General features: G+C 36.7%; 1 protein-coding gene and 1 long non-coding RNA gene across 41 annotated transcripts in view; one reads left to right on the forward strand and one right to left on the reverse strand.

Moving 5' to 3' along the window:
* The window catches only part of LOC112657823 (uncharacterized), a 34,707-nt gene extending 26,460 nt beyond the window's left edge, over positions 1-8,247 (reverse strand). Inside the window, exon 1 of the long non-coding RNA XR_003135334.3 lies at positions 7,931-8,247. This is a non-coding gene — a long non-coding RNA (uncharacterized LOC112657823). The remainder of the gene's footprint in view (positions 1-7,930) is intronic.
* Positions 1-19,581, forward strand: part of TTLL5 (tubulin tyrosine ligase like 5) — a 269,877-nt gene that overhangs the window by 65,594 nt on the left and 184,702 nt on the right. For 34 of the 40 annotated variants that reach the window (XR_007412723.1, XR_003135328.3, XR_003135327.3 and 31 more), the window contains 4 exons: positions 690-731; positions 8,748-8,861; positions 9,139-9,230; positions 16,192-16,254. Coding sequence is in view for 30 of the 40 variants with exons in the window: in XM_025443972.3 (XP_025299757.1) it covers positions 690-731; positions 8,748-8,861; positions 9,139-9,230; positions 16,192-16,254 (311 nt within the window). In the remaining 10 variants the exon portion in view is untranslated. The remainder of the gene's footprint in view (positions 1-689; positions 732-8,747; positions 8,862-9,138; positions 9,231-16,191; positions 16,255-19,581) is intronic. The other 6 variants (XM_025443968.3, XM_025443970.3, XM_025443980.3 and 3 more) reach the window with 3 other exon arrangements.

A 19,581-nucleotide genomic window follows, 5' to 3' on the forward strand; every position in this document is an offset into this window, starting at 1 on the left:
GAGTTTCTACAGGTAGCTGTACGTCAATCTTGAATGAATTGACCCCTTTTCTTAGCCTTCCTCTCAGCTTTTATTTATTTATTTATTTTTATTTATTTATGATAGTCACAGAGAGAGAGAGAGAGAGGCAGAGACACAGGCAGAGGGAGAAGCAGGCTCCATGCACAGGGAGCCCGATGTGGGATTCGGTCCCGGGTCTCCAGGATCGCGCCCTGGACCAAAGGCAGGCGCCAAACCGCTGCGCCACCCAGGGATCCCCCTCTCAGCTTTTAATGGCCACTCTGCAAGTCATAGAGAATCTGTCCACCATTTGTTTTGCTAACTGGTAGGTGGCATGACTTCATCCATAAGTGGTCTACAGGACACTTTTATTTAAAAGGTAAAGAAACTCTAGGTTAGTTCTGTGTATTCTGTGGAACAAATTCATCAAGTGGAGTAGCTAACTTCAGGATGTGGCAGTAGGTTTGTGTGCTCCTGCTCAGAAGTTGAAACTGGAATAGGTATACCATAGGAAAAAATGATGTGAAACATAATAAATGCTCTAGTCTTAAAAGCACAAAGAATAGGGCTCTTGCTTTAGTTTCTGCTTGGAGATCATCTTCTTTGGTGAGATCATAGGCACGAGAGTTGGAAAGCCTCAGTATGTTAGGAGAAGATAAGGCTTTATTCCATTTTTCTGTCTTTTGTAGCGTCCAGTGTCTGCTCAGTTTCAGTCCTCAGACGCCAAACTGGTAAGTTATGGATTGTTTGGAGACGTCGTTCAGATTCTTCTTTTCAGTCCCCAAATGGAAAAGCCTTTTAGCTTTGCTCTTTCACAGTCCGTGTTTGATGCACCTGCTTTTTGAACTTTAATAACATAGACTAAGTGAAAATGAATGCACAGAGGTCTTTCCAGATATAGGTTATGAGAGTAGGGGCTGCAGGAATTTATAAATCCTCTTTTCCTGATAGTGATCATGCTGTGAAAGAGGTGGTTGGATTTAAATGATGAACAGGGTTTAGAGGCATATCTATTGCTTTGACCAGAATATTCCAGGAAGGAAATATAGTTCACAGACACCATTTCTTTTCTTCAGATGTCTAATGGAACGTACTGTTGTCAGTAGCTTCATATTGGGAACGTTTTCACATTGAGTATTGGGCTGCATTTGATTGTGCACATATTTTATATGCAGTGATTTGCAGTTTTATGAATCTTAGGGACCTCTGCCATAATAAGTGTCTGAGATGCTACCTTTAAAAATAAAGACAAAATATTTTATCTCCAATTCCTAATGAAAAGTATGTCTTCCTACTGTCCTTCTTAGTGTTGAGATTAACTCTCATTTTCTTCTATGAAGATCTTTGTTTTCTTTTTTTTTTTTTTTTTTTTAAGATTTTATTTATTTATTCATAGAGACACAGCTAGAGAGAGAGACAGAGACACAGGCAGAGGGAGAAGCAGGCTCCATGCAGGGAGCCCGATGTGGGACTCGATCCCGGTGTCTCCAGGATCACACCCTGGGCTGCAGGCGGCGCTAAACCGCTGCGCCACTGGGGCTGCCCAAGATCTTTGTTTTCTTTTAAACATCTTTTGAAGTGATTAGATAGCAGTGAGGGTGCTGCTCCTGCTATTTGATGCTTTGAAATGAGGGCTATAGATGTTTTATACAGAAGTGTGCCCCTACAACTATTAGTTCTTAGGCAAAAAGCTCCAGGACATTTATTTTGGCCTTTGTACTCCCTTGATACAGTTTCTGGACAGCTTGGGAGCTTGAATGGCAACTCTTGTAGCTACTGTTTTTGACAAAGTGCTTTACATGGTTCATATGAATCCAAAAAACGAAGAAAAGGCTTACTGATGGTCTTGTCTAGTGTTTGGTGACTGGTTATTGTGGTTCCATAATACAAGTTTTGGTGTTGAGTTGGTAGAATTAAAAACTCTGTAATGTTTAGTGTTATATGGTTAGCAAGCACCTAAATGTGCTAGCTGCTCTCCATGGCAAACAAACAAAAAAACAAAACAAAAAACAACAAAAAAGCCCCAAAGCTGTTGATTTCAAAGAGCTTACATTCTGAATACCTTTTAGGGATATCTAATCTTACTTAAGGGGAACTTTAAAAATGCTTAATTCATGTCTTCTGAATTTGATTTTGAAGAAGTGTCTTTGATTTGTAATTCTAATCTTAATTTTCCTTCACCCATTTTAATTCTCTTATATCCGGCTCTGTTGCTTGAATTGCTGTAGGTGCAATAGCCTGTGGCCAAGCAAGACCTATCCCTCCTGGTTGTGTATTTGAACACCACTTATATGACACAAAGCCTTTCTAGCTTTATTCAGCCAACTTTATACATGTTGAATTCTTCGACTCTTCTTGTTCTTTGTAGCGTTCTGCATTGTCACTGTCTTTCCATTAATAAAGCATCCTCAGCTCCATGGTAGTTTAGTCAGAGCTAAGTGAAAAACGAAACAAGTTCTCTTCTCTGGCCGTGTACTTTGTCAAGTTTTCTTTTTTTCTGTCACTGTCAGATTGTGCAGTCACAGTTCTTTGCTTGTTGTCTGATTATTACTTTTTAATCCATTGTCTCTTTCTACATTTCTTCTTTCCCTTCAGTGGTTCAAATTTCCCACTCAGAAATTACTTTTCTGTGTTCCAAGGCAGACTATATGGTTTTGTGGAAAGCACTTGGACTTTGGAGTCAGCCCCAGGTTCATATTTGCTCTGCCACTAACTAGCTGTCAGACTTTGGGCAAGTTCCCTTCCGTCTTCCAGGCTTCCTACCCACGTCAGTTAAATGAGGATACATGGAGGTATGGTGTAAAAGAAGCAATAAAGCATAGGTAAAATATTTGGGATTGTTCTGGACACATAGTTACATAGTCCCCTTCACACTTTTGAGTCCTGTTGATTTTCCTTTTACAGACCATTTGAAGCTAGTATTGGGTGTTTTCTTGATATTCTTACCTATAGCCATTCTTTTCACATTTGCTGTCATCCACAGATGCGAATAAATTACTTTATCTTTTTATTTATCCATCCTTCCAGACATCAGTGAGGATTCTAAGTAATACTCAGTCAATACCCATTCTGAAAATCACTTCTCACTTGATTTCACTGCTGTTTCTCCTACATCTTTTAACTCTTTTTACTTGGTGGTACTTTTTATTCATTATGTTATGATGGTAAGCCCCAGTTAGAAATATAATCTAGAATAAAAATTATATGAAATTTGTACAAATGCTTTTGTAAAACCCAAAGACCGTGTATTTGCTCTGTTCTCCCCTTTTAGTAGTTTTGTCCTAAGAATAAACATTTTAAAACCTGTTTTAAAATAAATAAAACAGTCTCCATACTTATTCTTCATGAGTCCATGAAACTCTAAATATTTAGATTTTTTTTTATTTTAATATTTGTTCCATTATTTTACTAGGGATTCAAGTTAGACTTACCAGGCGGTAATCATCCGAAGCACACTTCTTACATTTTTGAAGATTGGTACCTCATTTGTTTTTTTTTTTAATCCTCTGGTACCTCCTCAGTTCTTCATGATTTTTCAAACATAATTGTAAGTCATTTTGGTAAGTTGTTTTGTTTTGTTTTTAAAGCCAGTTCCCTTAATAACAAGATGCATGTCTTTCAGACCTGCTGACTTCTGTTTATTCCAAATTTCCAGATGTTGCATATCTTTTTTTAACTGTAACACAAGTCTACTTACTTACCTTTTTTTTTCCTCCTCTGATTTCAAAGTATACTTCCAGTTATCAGTTACTTTGGACCTTCTCTATTAGCCACTTTTTGTTTACTTCCCACCCAGATTTTATTCTTACGTGGTTCTTTTTGTTCCTTTTATTTCATTTGTTGGCATTAATCATTTTCCTTTTTAAACTTGATTTTACCTTTTATTTTCTAGGTGGCAAGATGTGTTACATACAAATTGAGCTATTTCTAGTTCATTTGTTTCTAACACAGAACTCTGTAAAACTGCATTAGGACATTTTTATTCCTCATATGTGTTCTCTGTCAAACAGGTTTTATTCTTGTTTTCCCTCAGTTATGGTATCCTTTATGATACCTCGCCTTTTTCATATTCTGTGTTTTGTTCACTTCTTCTCGTTGCTGGTACCTGGTAGCTTTCTTTAGGCTGAGAATTATTTTTCTGATTCAACATCTGTTTTTCACTACTTTTAGCGGAGACAGGTTGTTCCTCTCAATGATTTCACATTCTCAGTCAGTTCTTCCCTAGCAATAAAGGTTAGATGTGTGAAGGTTTCTTCTCTGGGTATATTTCTAAATCATAAGCTCTACTAATGATAATCTTACATCTTTGATGCATGTTGATTGCACAGCAGAATACTGACCTAGGCAGTAATGGGGCAGTTTAACATCTCTCCATGCACTTCGTAGTTAAAATCCTGTGCTGTCTAGCCTCTCTAAACAGAGCCATTGGTTCTCTCTAAATTCAGAAGAGCTTCATTTTCTTAGTGCATTCATTCAGTCCCCTGGAATATGTGGATTCATTCTACCCACCGCCCAGAGAATGTAGCAGTGCTGATATGCACAGGGTCAAAACCACAGAATGGCTTGCACTTGGAGTGTTTTGTTCTGTTTTTTGCAGTCCTGATGGCCTTCCAAATCAGTCTGATTCCTTTTTATTTATTTATTTTTATTCTGCTTTTAATCTCCAGGTATGTCTTCTTGGCACTCATAAGCATTTCTATCTCCTTTCTTTTTTCTTTGCTATCTTTTCTCTGCCCGCGCCCCCCCCCCCCCCGCCCCTTTTCTCCACCTTTTCTCTCATTTGTGTCTATAATTCAGGCCACATTTCTTAGTAATTCATTTCATTAACAAATGTTGGTAGGATTCAACCAGTGGTCTGAGACAGTAATGCTCTTTTGTACCTGGGTAGACATGTCTCTATAGACCAGTATAGCAGATATTATGCTGATAAAGAAAATTCTTGGGATCCCTGGGTGGCGCAGCGGTTTAGCGCCTGCCTTTGGCCCAGGGCATGATCCTGGAGACCCGGGATCGAATCCCACGTCAGGCTCCTGGTGCATGGAGCCTGCTTCTCCCTCTGCCTGTGTCTCGGCCTCTCTCTCTCTCACTGTGTGCCTATCATAAATAAATAAAAATTAAAAAAAAAAAAGAAGGATCTCAATCCCTTAAAAAAAAAAAAGAAAATTCTCTGTAATCTCAAATTTATTGAAAAGCTGAGATTGGCAGAACACTTCTGACTTTCTAGTCTGATATTTTCCAGCAGCTTCCCCGAAGACATAGGAGCCCTGGGTGGGTTTTAGAGAGGCATTTGAGATACGTAGACTTCAGTAACTACAACTTTCCATATCTCTCGTCCTCTCAGCCTTTTTAATAGTTTAACTTGAGATAAATAGGTGAAGAGATAAAAGGAGTTTCTAGCCACCTTTTCCACCTTTTTTCCCTCTTAGAGTAGCATTGACCTTTTTCTTTGCAGCCTGGTGGTATTTATGGCAGTAACAGAGTAAAACCATCAGCTTATGAGAGTTCATAACTAGAGCATTCACCTAACAAACACCGTTACTCCTCAGCCCCTTCCATTTGCAAACCTCCCAAAGGTCCCAGGCAGGAACACCTCCTGCATCCCACAATGCCTCATCTAGACAGCTCACATACATACGTAAGTAACTAGAGTTTGAACTCTGAGCTGTGCATAACAAAGGAGGGTTTGTGAACATGTATGGGAGAACAACTCTTTGAAAATGACAAAGAGGAAAGACAATTTTGAGGGTGCCCATTTATGCCATTTACATTCAGGAGCAGATTTAGATTAGTAGAGGAAGGTTACAACATCATTGTAATCTCAGTCACTGGAAGCCAGGAATATTGTTCCATCTCAGAGCAATTCCACAAGATGAAAATTAGGTCTTGAAAAAGAAAAAAGACAAAAAGATCAAAAAGAAAAATAAACAAAATCCAATAATAAAAACAGATGAGAAAATGAACAGGAAAAACAAAAGACAAAAAACAAAAAGCAAAAAAAGATTTTAAAAACAAAAATTGAGGGTACCAATTAGGTGTTATTCAATAGTGACCTGATCCATGTTCTTATAAATATGACCATGCATTTCTTTATTTTTTAAAGATCTATTTATTTTATTATAGAGAAAGAGAGAGCGTGAGCAAGAGTGGAGGGACAAAGAGAGAGGTAGAGAAAAATCTCAAGGAGACTCCATGTTGAGCAAGCACAGAGCCTGATACAGGGTTCAATCTCATGACCCTGAGATCACGACCCGAGCCAAAACCAAGAGTCGGACAATTAACTGACTGTGCCCCCCAGACACCCCAGTCATGCATTTCCTAAAACTATTCTAATAGCTAATAACTGTTTCCTAAAATATTTTTATTATTAACCTTTAATACAGATTTTAGTTTATCAACATTTTTAAATAACAGTTTTTCTATTCTAAAATGCTTAATCTTTATTTCTATTATATCATTTAATGAGTACTTACTTCCAACTCTCAAATAATTTCAGAGGACTTTAAGGTATTCTTAAATAGTGTGAATGATAAGGCAACTTGACCTTGGATAAGGCACTTGACTGCCAGTAGCTTTTTGATCAGAGCCATGTCATCACATGTGAAATAAAGTATTTTTAGCCAATGATAAGTAGTGTGTGAAATGAGAAAAGTCCTCAAAGCATCCAGTTAATATTTTAGCTTTAGTAAATTATTACTAAATAAGCATTCATACTTTAAAAAGTTTTTGAAAAGATTATATTACCTAAATGATTGCCTTTGTGAATCTTTAAACTTTCCCCTTGGTTCCCCTCTCATCCCACCGTGTACTGTTTAATGCATTCCCAGAGATTGGAAGGGAATTAAATTCTGCCCCCATCCCCAAATCTTCTGCAAAGTTCAGTTCTAACCATGATTAATCTGCATGTCAGCACATTCATTCATTTATTTATTTGTTCCTCAAATATTAATTGATCTGCTCCATGCCAAGTACTGTTCTGGGTGCTGAAGATACCACAGGAAAAGGTAAACAAGTGAAAGTCCCTGCCTTTACATGTTGGTTATATCTGCTGATTAGTAGAGGAAGGTTGCAACATCATTATAATCTCAGTCACTGGAAGCCAAGAATATTGTTCCATCTCAGAAATATTCCACAAGATGAAAATTAGGTCTTGAAAAAGGACCTGAAAAACTAAAGGTATCTCATCATGGAGTTGCCTATCAGGAAATTTATCTTTTATAACTCCCACATTAGCTTTGAAGATTAGTATGTGTTGGTCTTCCTTGTGTCAAAGGTAAAAGCATTCATGATGTGTATAGGTGTATATTATTAGTCTGCTTGGGGCTACCATAACCAACCATAGACTTGGTCAATTTAAACCACAGAAACTTATTTCTCACTGTTGTGGAGGCTGGGAAGTCCCAAGACCCACGTGCCAGCAAGGCAGGCTTCATTGTGACGTCTCTACTCTTGGCCTGTAGATGACTGCCATCTTACTCTGTGCTCACATGACCTCTTTGTACATAATTGGGCAGAGGGAGAGAGTACAAACTCTCTGAGGCCTCTTCTTTTAGGGACATTAATCTCATCAGACCAAGTCTTATCCTCATGACCTCATTTAATCCTAATCACCTCCCAAAGCCCCATGTCCAAATACCATCAAATCGGAAGTTAGGGCTGCAGCATATGAATTTGGGAGAGGACACAAACATTCAATCTGTAACAGTGAGTATTGCTGAGATGAAAAGCTTTTCCACACATAGTCTACCGAAAGAGAAAAATAAACAGTAGTTCCTGACAATAGGAATACTTTTCTCTCATCAAAGTTACTTCTAGGAAAAAAAAAAAGTTACTTCTAGGAATTTAGAAAGAGAATTTGCTTGCACATTTCTTGAGTTATTGCTTACTCTGCCCATTGACAGATAGATTTGTCTTCTTCTATTAGTCACTTTACCTCTTTCAAGAATAGTGTGTTCACGCTTCATACCACCTGACTTCCTTTGTTACCATTATATTTTTCTGCTCACATAACCTCAAAATCACTTAAGACATTTGTTCTAGATGACCTTTGTGATCATCATTCAGAAGACTGCGAGCAGCATGGCCCATTTGGCTGACTCCTTGAAGTTCCCAGGGCAGTCGGGCAGTGGTCTTTGATCAAGGTCTCTCAAAGTCCAGCAGTTACAGTGTTACTTTTGGTCACAGCTTTTTTCTGTGTCACTGATGACTCTTACCTCAATTCCCAGTCCCTGCCCCTATACAGGAATTCTAAAACAACTCAGGGACTGATTTTCAATTGTGACGTAATAGATTGTTCCTTGGTTTTCTGTCTTAGGTCTCCCCTCCTAACTCTCCTTCCCCACTGCTGAAAAGGATATTATTATTTACTGAAATAAATACACATTTAATCTTACATGGCAGTTATTTTTAAATTTCTTCTATATCTTTGAAAATGTCAGATGTCCTCTAAAACCAGGATTAGGAATAAATACTGGATGAGAACGTCTTGTGGACATCGTTCTTGTTTTTCTGCTTGTTTTCCCCTCAGCCCATAGTGTTTTTCCTTCTCTTCCGTTTTCTCTTCTTCCTTTTAGTCTACTAGCTTTCATTTATTTCCCAGGGTTTCAGGCTGAGAGAGTAATTACAGAAAATGGGCTTTGGAGTTGAGGTTATCCATATTAGGAAAGATGATGATGTTGAGGAGGGACAGAATTGAGAGAAATGAAGAAAGATGGTGAAAACATTTTGTTTCTGTTTTTCCTTCTCCTTAGCGTTCCCGTCCACTCTCTGCCAGTGATGCGGAAATGAAAAACCTTGTGGGCTCAGCCCGAGAGAAGGTGCCGGGGAAGTTAGGTGGTTCTGTGCTTGGTCTATCAATGGAGGAGGTAAAGATCACTCCATTTCAGTACTTTGTGGGCTAACACAGGGTTCAGTGAAAATTAGTGATACCTAATGTTCATGACCAACTCCTATCTTATTTTGAAAAGAAAAAGATTCAAGATGGGAGAAATTTCTTTTCAGAAAACAGCATCTTAAATGGAATTAATTTCTCTCTTCATGCTTTCGTATTCGTTGGTCATCACTCTCTTCCTCTGCCCTATAACCACATGGATTACTGTTTTCAAAATGGGTACTTACTTGATTTTCTCTTACTCTATATAGATCAAAGTTTTGCGGAGAGTGAAGGAAGAAAATGATCGGAGAGGTGGATTTATTCGCATATTCCCCACATCAGAGACATGGGAAATATATGGGTGAGGTGACTACCTTTCTTTTTTTTTTAAATATGTGCCTCAGGTCCACAGAATTGGGTTAATCATGACATAGTATTGTCATTGCTTTCCATGCTTGTCTGTCTTGTGTATTTATTTAGAGTGGCGTGAGTATTATACAACCCAAGAGCAAAAAACAGTAATTTAATCTACCTGTGCATTATTCCTCCCTTTAAAAAAAAAATCCCCTACCTCCTTCTTAATAGCCTGCTAACCCAGAATTAGACATTTAAAAAATTTTGTGGTCATCATTACCTTGATTTGAAAATAAATTGTTTGATCATCTACATGGTGCCTCAATGATATATTGTTTATATTTAATCATCATTGAGATCTAGTTTATGTGCAATAAATGCATCCATTTTAAATGTGGAGTTTGGTGATGAGTTTTGACAAATATAAGCACCAGTTTAACTACCACCATCATTATAATCAAAATAAAGACTATTTCTGTCACCTTCAGAAGTCCCCTTCTGCCCCTTTGCAGTCAATTACCCTCATTACCCTGAGCCTCATACACCTGCTGATCTGCTTTATGTCTTTATAGTTTATCTAGAATCTTGTATAAATAGAATCATCCAGTGTATACTTTGGTGTTTGGATTCTCTTTGTTTGGCATAATGTTTTTGAGATCTATCTATGTTGTGCGAAGCATTAGTTCATTCTTTATTATTATTGTATACCAATTCATATGAATGAATAAGCGTTCATATGAATATATTCGTTCATATGAATATGAATTCATATATCACAATTTGTTTATCCATTCAACTGTTGTGGAACATTTGGGTTGTGTCCGGTTTGAGACTGTTATGAAAAAAGCTGCTAGGAACATTCATGTATAAGTCACTATGTGAATATATGATTTCATTTCTCTTAGATAAGTACCTAGGAGTAGAATAGGAGGATCATCTGATGTGGGGAAAGTATAGTACCATTTTACATTTTACCAAGAGCATATGAGAGTTCTAGTTGCTCCTCATCTTTGTCAACACTTGGTATTGTCAGGTTTTTTAATTTTAGGTATTCCAGTGGGTGTGAGTATATCTCTGTAGTTTTAATTTGCTTTTCTCTAATGGATAATGATATTAGGCATTCATGTGCTATTGGCTATTTGTGTATCTTCTTTTTTTTATTTTAAATTTAGGATTTTTATTTTTTTGTTATTGTGTTCTAAAGGACTCTATTTTTTTTTTTAACCTGTAAAGAACTCTTGATACAAGGTTTTTCTCAGATATTTATATTGTGAATATTTTCTCCAAGTCTGTGGCTAGCTTTTTCATTTCTTTTTAAGATTTTATTTATTTGAGAGGGAGAAAAGAATGAGCACATGCACTCACAAGTGGGGGGAGGGGCAGAAGAGGAAAGAGGCTGGGGAGGAGACTCCCCTGTGAATGCAGAGCCTTACTCACAGCAGAGCTTGATCCCAGGACCCCAAGACCATGACCTGAAGTTGGACGCTTAATGGACTGAGCCACCCAGGCACCCCAGGTGTTTTTTCATTTCTATAACAGTGACTTTTAAAGAAGTTTTAAATTTCAATGAAGTCCAATTGACCAAACATCAAAAAGATTTATGCATTTTGTGTTTCCTATCTAAGAAATTTTTGCCAATCCCAACGTCATAAAGTTTTTTCTTTTATCTTTTCTTCTAAAAGTTTTACAACTTTAGCTTTTATGTTTAAGTCTGAGATAGTATTGATTTAATTTTTGTGTATGGTGTGAGGCAGGGTTGAGGCTCATTTCTTTTCATATGATGTACATTTATTTTGCACCATTTGTTGAAATTACCCTATTGGATTATCTTTGTTGAAAATTAGTTCAAATGTATGTGTGAGTCTATCTTTGGGCTTTATTTAGTTTCACTGATAAATCTGTCTCAATTACTGTAGCTTTATACTAAGTCTTAAAATTAGGTAATATGAGTCTTCCAACTTTTTTTTCTTTAAGTATTTTAGCTATTTGGTGTCCTTTGTATTTCCTAAGACATTTTAGAATTTCCTTATCAATTTACACAGAAGTCTGCTGGCGTTTGATTGGGATTGCATTGAATATATAGATTAATTTTGGGACAGTGGACATTTTAACAGTATTGAATTTTCCAATCCATGAATACGATCTCTCTCTCCATTTATTTAAGTTGCCTTTTTTAAATGACTTTTTATGTATTTTAATTCCAGTTAGTTAACATACAGTGTTACATTGGTTTCAGGTGTATAATATGGTGATTCAACAGTTCCATACACCACCCGGTGTTCATTACGACAAGTGCACTTATTTATGTCTTCTTTAATTTTTCTTAGCAACGTTTTATAATTTTCACTGTAAAGGTCTTGAATGTGTTTTTTTTTTTTTATTCATCACTTAGTATTTCATGCTTTTGAATGGTATTATAAATGTTATTTTTTAAACAGCTTGTTATAAACTTTATATATTTAAAGTGTATAATTTGGTAAGTTTTAACATAGGTATATGTCTGTGAAACTACCACACAGTCAACATAATGAACAGATCCATAATCTCCAAAAGTTTTCTTGTGCCTCTTTGTAATTCCTCTCTCCTGCACCTCCCAACCCTTCCTTTCCTGTCCCTGTCCCCAGACAGCTATGATCTGCTTTCTGTTAAAAAGTTTAATCTGCATTTCATAGCATTGCATATAATAAAATTCAACAGGTTCTCTTATTTGTTGGGTCTTTTTTTACTTGGCAAAATTGTTTTTGGATTTTAGATACATACTGTATCATGTATCAGTGGTTTAATTCCTTTTTCTATTATAGGCATATGCCAGAATTTGCTTATTCATCTGTTGATGGACATTTTGGTAATTTCTAGTTTTTGGTTATTATAAATAAAGCTTCTTTGAACATTTATATACAAAGTTTTGTATGGACATGCGCTTTCATTTCTCTTGGGTAAATACCTGCTTGTAGAATGACTGGATCATATTGTTGTATATGTTTAACTTTTTAAGAAATTGCCACACAGTTTTCTAGAGTGGTTGTACCATTTTACATTCCTATAATAAGTGTGTGAGAGTTCTAATTCTTCCACATCTTCACCAACAATTGATATAGTCAATTTAATTTTAGCTCCTTAGGGGGTCTGTAGTGAAATTACATACAGTTTAATTTACATTTCCCTAATGACTATGTTGAGCATCTTTTCATGTGCTTATTTGCTGTTTGTGTGTCTTTGATGATCAAATATTTTGCCCATTTTTAAATGAGGTTATTTGTTTTCTTGTAATTAAGTTGTGAGAGTTTTTTGTATATTTTGGATATTCCTTTTTTCCTAGCACTTGAAAAATGTTCTTCCATTATCTTTTGGCTTGCATTTTTCTGACAAGAAGCATACGATAATTCTTATTTTTATTTTTCTGTGCATAATGTCTTTTCTTCCTTAGCTTGCTTTTAAGATTTCTTTATGACTCATTTTCAACACTTTATGATATGTTTATGACATATGTTTATGACAGTTTACCTTGGTGTCATTTTCTTCATGTTTCTTCTACTTGGGATTTGTTGAGTTTCTTGGTATGTGAGCTTATAGTTTTCATAAAATTTAGAAAACTTTTGGCCATTTTTTTCTATTTCCATCCTCTCCTTTTTCCTTTTGGGACTCTGGTTACATATTAAATTGGTTGATACTACAGGTCTGGCCTGATAATTTTTTTTAGACTCTTTTTATTTCTTTATTTTGGATAGTTTTCTGGTCCTCTATTTCTAAATTCATTCATCTTTTTGCCTACAATGTCAATTTTCTATTAATTCCATCCAGTGAAATGTTCATTTTCAGATACTTTATTTTCCAACTTTAGAATTCCACTGTTTCTCTTTATATCTTCTTTTTGTTTTTTTCCCATTATTATCATGATTTTTTAGATTCTTGCACATATAATACTTATAGTCATTGTTTTAAAATTTTTGTTATTCTGTTTTCTCTGTCATTTCTGAGTCTGTTTCCTCTTGTTTCTATTTTTTTCTTCACATGTATAGTGATTTTTAAAAATTTGGATGCTGGACATTATAAATATGTTGCTGAGTGGGTTTTATTGTCTTTAAATGCTTTTGAAGGTTTTTTTGGTCTGACGGTTACTTGTAGATCAGGCTACGCTTTTTCAGGCTCATTTAAAAACATTTTTAAAAATTCAGTGTAATTAACATCAGTTTTATTAGTTTCAGGTGTACAATGTAGTGATTCAACAATTCTGTACATCACTCAGTTCATTTAAAGACATTTATGGTTTGTCTAGGGTAGCTTTGTGTTTAGATCTAGGGAAGTTTTACTATTAAAGACTATTTGGAGATATCTGTTAAATGAGCTCCATATTCAATGAGATTTCTCCATTCTGGCTGGTGGGAATCAATCAATTTATAGCTCTTGATGAATTCTGGAAAGTATTCAGCTTACACTTTCTCTTTAACATTCGCTCTTTGCCCAGCCTTGTGGACATTTACCCTATGCCTGAGCAGGTTTGTATTTATCCAAAGACTCAGAGTCCCTTGTGATGCTTTTTCTCTGATTACAGTAAGGTTGAGAATTTTTGTGCTTATTTATAGGTAACACATTTCTCTTCCTCTGGTGATTGGCTTTTGACCTAGTTGGGGTATTAGTGGTTCTAAGTATAGAGCTAGAACTTAGAGGAATAAAAGAAAATACCCATTTTATGTTTGTTTGTTTTTGTTTTGAAAATCATGCTGTTCATAGAGAAATCTTCCTTTCATCTTACAGAATATTCTATCAATGTAGATAGACCTAGGAACAAAGACCTAGGAACACAACAAAAAGGTATTACGTGGATTTTCTTTTTTTTTTTTTTTTTAATTTTTATTTATTTATGATAGTCACACAGAGAGAGAGAGACAGAGACACAGGCAGAGGGAGAAGCAGGCTCCATGCACCGGGAGCCCGACGTGGGATTCGATCCCGGGTCTCCAGGATCGTGCCCTGGGCCAAAGGCAGGCGCCAAACCACTGCGCCATCCAGGGATCCCTTGCGTGGATTTTCTTTTGATATGTTTTGGAGAATTTAAATATTTACAATTGCTAGAAAACATATCTTTTAATTAATGAGAATAGAAACCTCTACTCTTGAGTATTTCAAGAGGCAGTACCTTAATTTAAGTTCCTTTTCTAAGGAACCATTTACAGGTAATATTGGAGTCTCTTACCAAGTCCAGTAAATGGTTGGTTTGGTTTTACTTGTTGGGTTCTGAACCAATGGAGAAATGAGACAAAGACTAAGAGAGATTGAGACCAAAATATCTCCTTCTTTACTGATAAAGTCTAGATTGGGACACTTGATTATATCTGTCTACAAGCAAACACACTTTTGGTTGAACTTCTGATATGGGCAGATTTACATGCTCATTTGTAGGCAAGGTTAGACTAAGCTATGTGGAAAGAGCACCTGACCCTCTAGGACCAGCAGAGGGGTTATACCTCCTAAGGGGAGATTGTCTCCCAAGAGAAAAAAGGAAGCTGCTCGTTGATGCGTTTCTGTTTATTCTTCCTAAATTACATAATGTGGTAAGTCACTCCATTTCTCCTGGGGTCTCTGAGAAAAGAGGCAGAGCAAGACCAAGAATATTAAACTAATTGACCTGCCTTCATATAGAGTAGGGAAGATGTATTTATCTACTAACAAATATGCCTTTTTACTGCAATGTACATATTATCAGCTAATGTCTAGCACTATGCTTTGGAATATAAAACCAATATTAGATGGGATTATGCCCATAGTGGGATTATGGAGAAATTATTTATACATATAATAAAAATATCACATTTGTATGGCTCTTCGTAATTATAATGTACTTCATGCATTAGAGTTACTAGTGGGATTATGAGAGAAAATAGTGGGATTATGGAGAAATTATTTATACATATAATAAAAATATCACATTTGTATGGCTCTTCATAATTATAATGTACTTCATGCACATTATTCTTATTCCCATTTTAATGATATGGAAAGTACTGGCTCAGTAAGGTAATATGACTTGTCCATGACCACACAGGGGGAATTGATTCAGGTATTTTGACTCTGGATCGGACTTTTTTCCTCCTCTATCATGATGCTTTCCAAGAAGGAAAGATTTCCTCTATAAGAGTGTATGACAGGTCCCTCCTCGGGCATTAGTAAAGGCTAATGTAGTTCAGATAAGAGCGCTTCTCTAGTCTTGGAGTCATCAGATCAGGTAATGCTTTGTACAGCACAATGGACTTGAGCTGCTTCTTGAAATGTAGATCATGGCTAAGTGGAGAGGGTATGAGGAGGTATCCAGACCAAGGCAAAAGGATCAGTGGGAAGTGTGGTGTCGGATGATTTTTCAGAGGGCTTGTCTGGCTGTAAGGCGGGATCACTGTTGAGGAACTGTCAGGAGAAAGTATAAAAGAATTGGTGGTATAGCTTATTCAACTTTTGAAGGCTTGGAAGAGAAAGAGTATGCCTCCTATGTAAGCATCAAGGAGCTCTTGAGAAAAAGCATGATTGAAAACATCTTCTGTCTACTTTTTCATGCCCTTTATGCGTCTCCCCATTCCCAGCTTCATTTGATCTCTTAGTTATATTTGATTTTTGATGGTGCCTTTGTTTTTACCTTCCAGTTTTATTTTCTGAATTTAGTGTGTCACTTTTCATTAATCTAAGAAATCCCACCATTTCGTTCTTTTTGCATTCTAAATTAGCTCCTCCATTTATTGTTTTCATTTTATTTTGTCTCTGGTATTTTGTCTCTGGTATTTCATTTATTTTGTCTCTGGTATTTTATAATTTTAATTTAAGCAACTTTATCTTCCTTTGCCACTGTAGAGAACCATGCATTTCTTTAGAAACCGTATTTAAGTAACTGTCACTTCTGTGCTTGATTCATGGCTTTATTTCCATATATTCTCCTTTCAGCCAAATGTAAGAAATAGCCAGTTTCATTCTTTGTCTTTCAGGTCCTACCTCGAACACAAGACCTCCATGAACTATATGCTGGCAACACGTCTCTTCCAGGACAGGTGGGGATTTGCCAATCTTAAAAATTTGCTAATCTTGTAAGATCACTAGATTATGTGATAAGGAGAAAGTATATACAAAAGAAAGAAAGAGGCTTTATTAAAAAGAATATATATCTTTCATGAAATCTCTGATAGAAAGGGCCTTGCAGAAAACACAATATAATACCTCAATGTTCCTGAGTTCATTAATTCCCAGCACTTAGTAGTGTTTTCAGAGGCCACAAATTAAACCATAAAGATTTTTTTTTTGCTGCTACTCACATTTTATTTTTTCTATTTTTAAAAAGATTTTTATTTATTTATTCATGAGAGACACAGAGAGAGAGGCAGAGACATAGGCAGAGGAAGAAGCAGGCTCCATGCAGGGAGCCCAATGTGGGACTCGATCCCACGACTCCAGGATCATGCCCTGATCCAAAGGCAGATGCTCAACCACTGAGCCACCCAGGTGTCCCAAACCATAAAGATCTTCAAACAATCTTAACAGATGCCCTAAACTTTATCCTTCAAGTAAAGAAAAACCTGTACTTGGTGCCTTTTTACGTTAGACACAGTTTTAACAGACACAATCATCTGTTTTTCTAGGCTAGAAGAAATTAGAATGATCAGATTAGGAAAGGAAGAACAGGGTGGTAATTCACAAAATAAATACACTAGGAATTGTAAAAAATGAAACTATTGAGATTTCAGTGCAAGGGAAGATAGGGTGAAGTGATGGAAAGTGGACATTGGAATTCAGTTAGCACAGCAATCAGGCACTACTTAGTCCCACATAGTTTTGTTGCCCCTAAGCTGTAATTGTCTTGACCTATAGTTTAGTAATCACTATCAAAATGAGGAACCTTAGTTATTTAGGGAAATTTATATTATTTTCAGGGTATATGTGCTTTTTTTGTAGAATGCTTAAAACAGATACTCAGATTTTAGCCATTTCTTACAATTTCATGACCTATTATCAGGAAAGATATGGGATTTGCCATTTCCCTCTTACATTTGTAGTTATAACCATTGGTGAAGTAATTAATTACACTGCATAGCTTCTAGTGAAAGAGACCTTCAGATTCACTTAGAAGACATAGAAGCTCAGTTTTCTCTATATAACCTGTTTTTTTTCTCTCCTCCCTTACCAGCCTTTTACAGGCCTCCTTTATCTTTAGAGTTCAGGTATTTTACCAAGATCTGTTCTAGTGGGTTACTTTTCATTCTTTTGGTTTTGCAGTGGGTGAGTCGTTTCAGTCTGAAGATTTAAGTCTTCCATCTGTGGGAAATATTCCCCTTATACTCTCCTTCCTCTCCTTTTGGAACTTCTGTTAGATGAATTTTGGATCTTTTGCTATATGGTCCATGTTGTTTGTTTTCTACTTTTTTTTTTTTTTTAATCTCATTGTTTCTTAGCTTTAAATTCTAGGAGGTTTGAACTTTTTCTTCTAAAATTTTAAATTGATCTGCAGCCCTCTCTATTGTGTTATTCTGTACCAGCATAGGAGAGGGTTGTTCAGTTTACCTTTTTAACTTTGTTAAGTATGTTTTTAATATCCAAGAACTATTTTTGATTTCTGACAGGGTTTAGACTTTATGGCTATAATATTAAAATGTTTTCAGTACTATTTCCCATGTGGCAGGCAGGTTCCCCCACAGCACCACGTAATTACCCCATTTGCACCTGAGAATTCAGCTCAGTTCTGACACTATCTGCCCAGAGATTAGCATCTGATTCCATAGTTTAATGGTTCAGTCCTACAGGACTGTCATTCCCCACTTTCTCTGCCTTTACCTGACTTTGGACACCAGTTACAAGGCCACATTGTCACTTGTGCTTCTGACTGACCAGCTACAGGTTGGGGTTTTGAACAACCTGCTCCTTGGGCTTTAATTCAGACACCAGTTGCAAGTCCAGGTGGTTACCTGTACTTCTGACTGTCTGGCTGTAAATCAGAGGTTCCTACAACTCTCTCCTTCCTTCCTTCCATTTGATTAATTTGCTAGAGTGGCTCACAAAACTCCCAAGAAACGTTTCACTTTCTAGATCACTGGTTTATTATAAAAGGATATAATTCAGGAATAGTGAGTTGGAAGAGACACGTAGGGCAAGGTATGGGGAGAGGGTGCAGAGCTTCCGTGCCCTCTCCAGCATGCCAGTCTCTCCCAGATCTCCACATGTTCACCAGGCTGGAAGCTCTCCTTTTGCGTTTTTATGGAGGCATCATTACATAGGCACCATTGGTTAAATCATTGGCCATTGGTGATTGAACTCCCATCTCCAGGCCCACTCCATTTCCTAGAGGTCAGCGGGGTGTGTGTGGGGTGAGGAATTGAAAGGTCCAACCCTCTGATCACATGGTCAGTTCCTCTGGTCATCAGTCTGCATCCTGACAGTGATCCAGGGCATTCCCAAAGCTACTGCATTGTCATAACCAAAGACACATTCACCGTGCTCATCACTTAGGAAGTTCCAGAGGTTTTAGGTCCTCTTTGTGAGAGGTGGGGGCTGAAGACCAAATACGTATTTCTTTAAATTCCTTTTTATTCCCCGCAAGATATATTTATTTGTTTTAGAGAGTGTGCATGGGTGGGGAGGGGCAGGTGGGAGGGAGAGAGAGAATTTCAAGCAGACTCCTTGTGGAACCCAGAGCCCTACTCCGGACTCTGTCTCATGTGAGATCATGACCTGAGCCAAAATCAAGAGTCAGATGCTCAACCGACTCAGCCACCCAGGTGCCCCCCAAATATATATTTCTTGCTATAAATCACAGTATCATAAATGTTTTTTCACATCTCTTTGACTGTTTTAGTTTGTTGAAAGTTCCTTTCTGTTTCTTGCATTATATTTAATTCTTCTAGATTAGTTCTATTCATTTCATTCTTGCTGGTTTATATTACTATGTTTCCTCATATATTTGGTGATCTTTGATTGTCATTTTTATAAGTAATGGACCATTTGCTGAGGATAGGTAATTTGCATGATTTTTCTCACAGGCTGTGACAATCTGGACTGACATGGACTTATGTTTGAGGCTCAATCTTTCGGTCCTTGGGCTTCCCCTGAGGGAGAAGGAAGTGGAACAGGCAATTTGGGAACTATCACCAAAATTAGGAAGCATTCTCTTAGGGCGAGTGTAACAACAAGGAGATTTGAGATGTAGTAATATGTGTTTCTTTATTAACAATTCAATAAACAAGACCATCAGCAGGTCTAATAATCATGAAAGCATGATACATGTTGCCAAGATTTGGAGATAACCTGTAACATCTCTAAAGTAATATGAAAAAAAGGTATTATTATTTTTTGGTAATAAGATCATATGAACACTGCTGCAGAGAATTTCC

Source organism: Canis lupus, chromosome 8, assembly GCF_003254725.2.
Source record: "Canis lupus dingo isolate Sandy chromosome 8, ASM325472v2, whole genome shotgun sequence".
In the NCBI taxonomy this organism is placed as follows: Eukaryota; Metazoa; Chordata; class Mammalia; order Carnivora; family Canidae; genus Canis; species Canis lupus.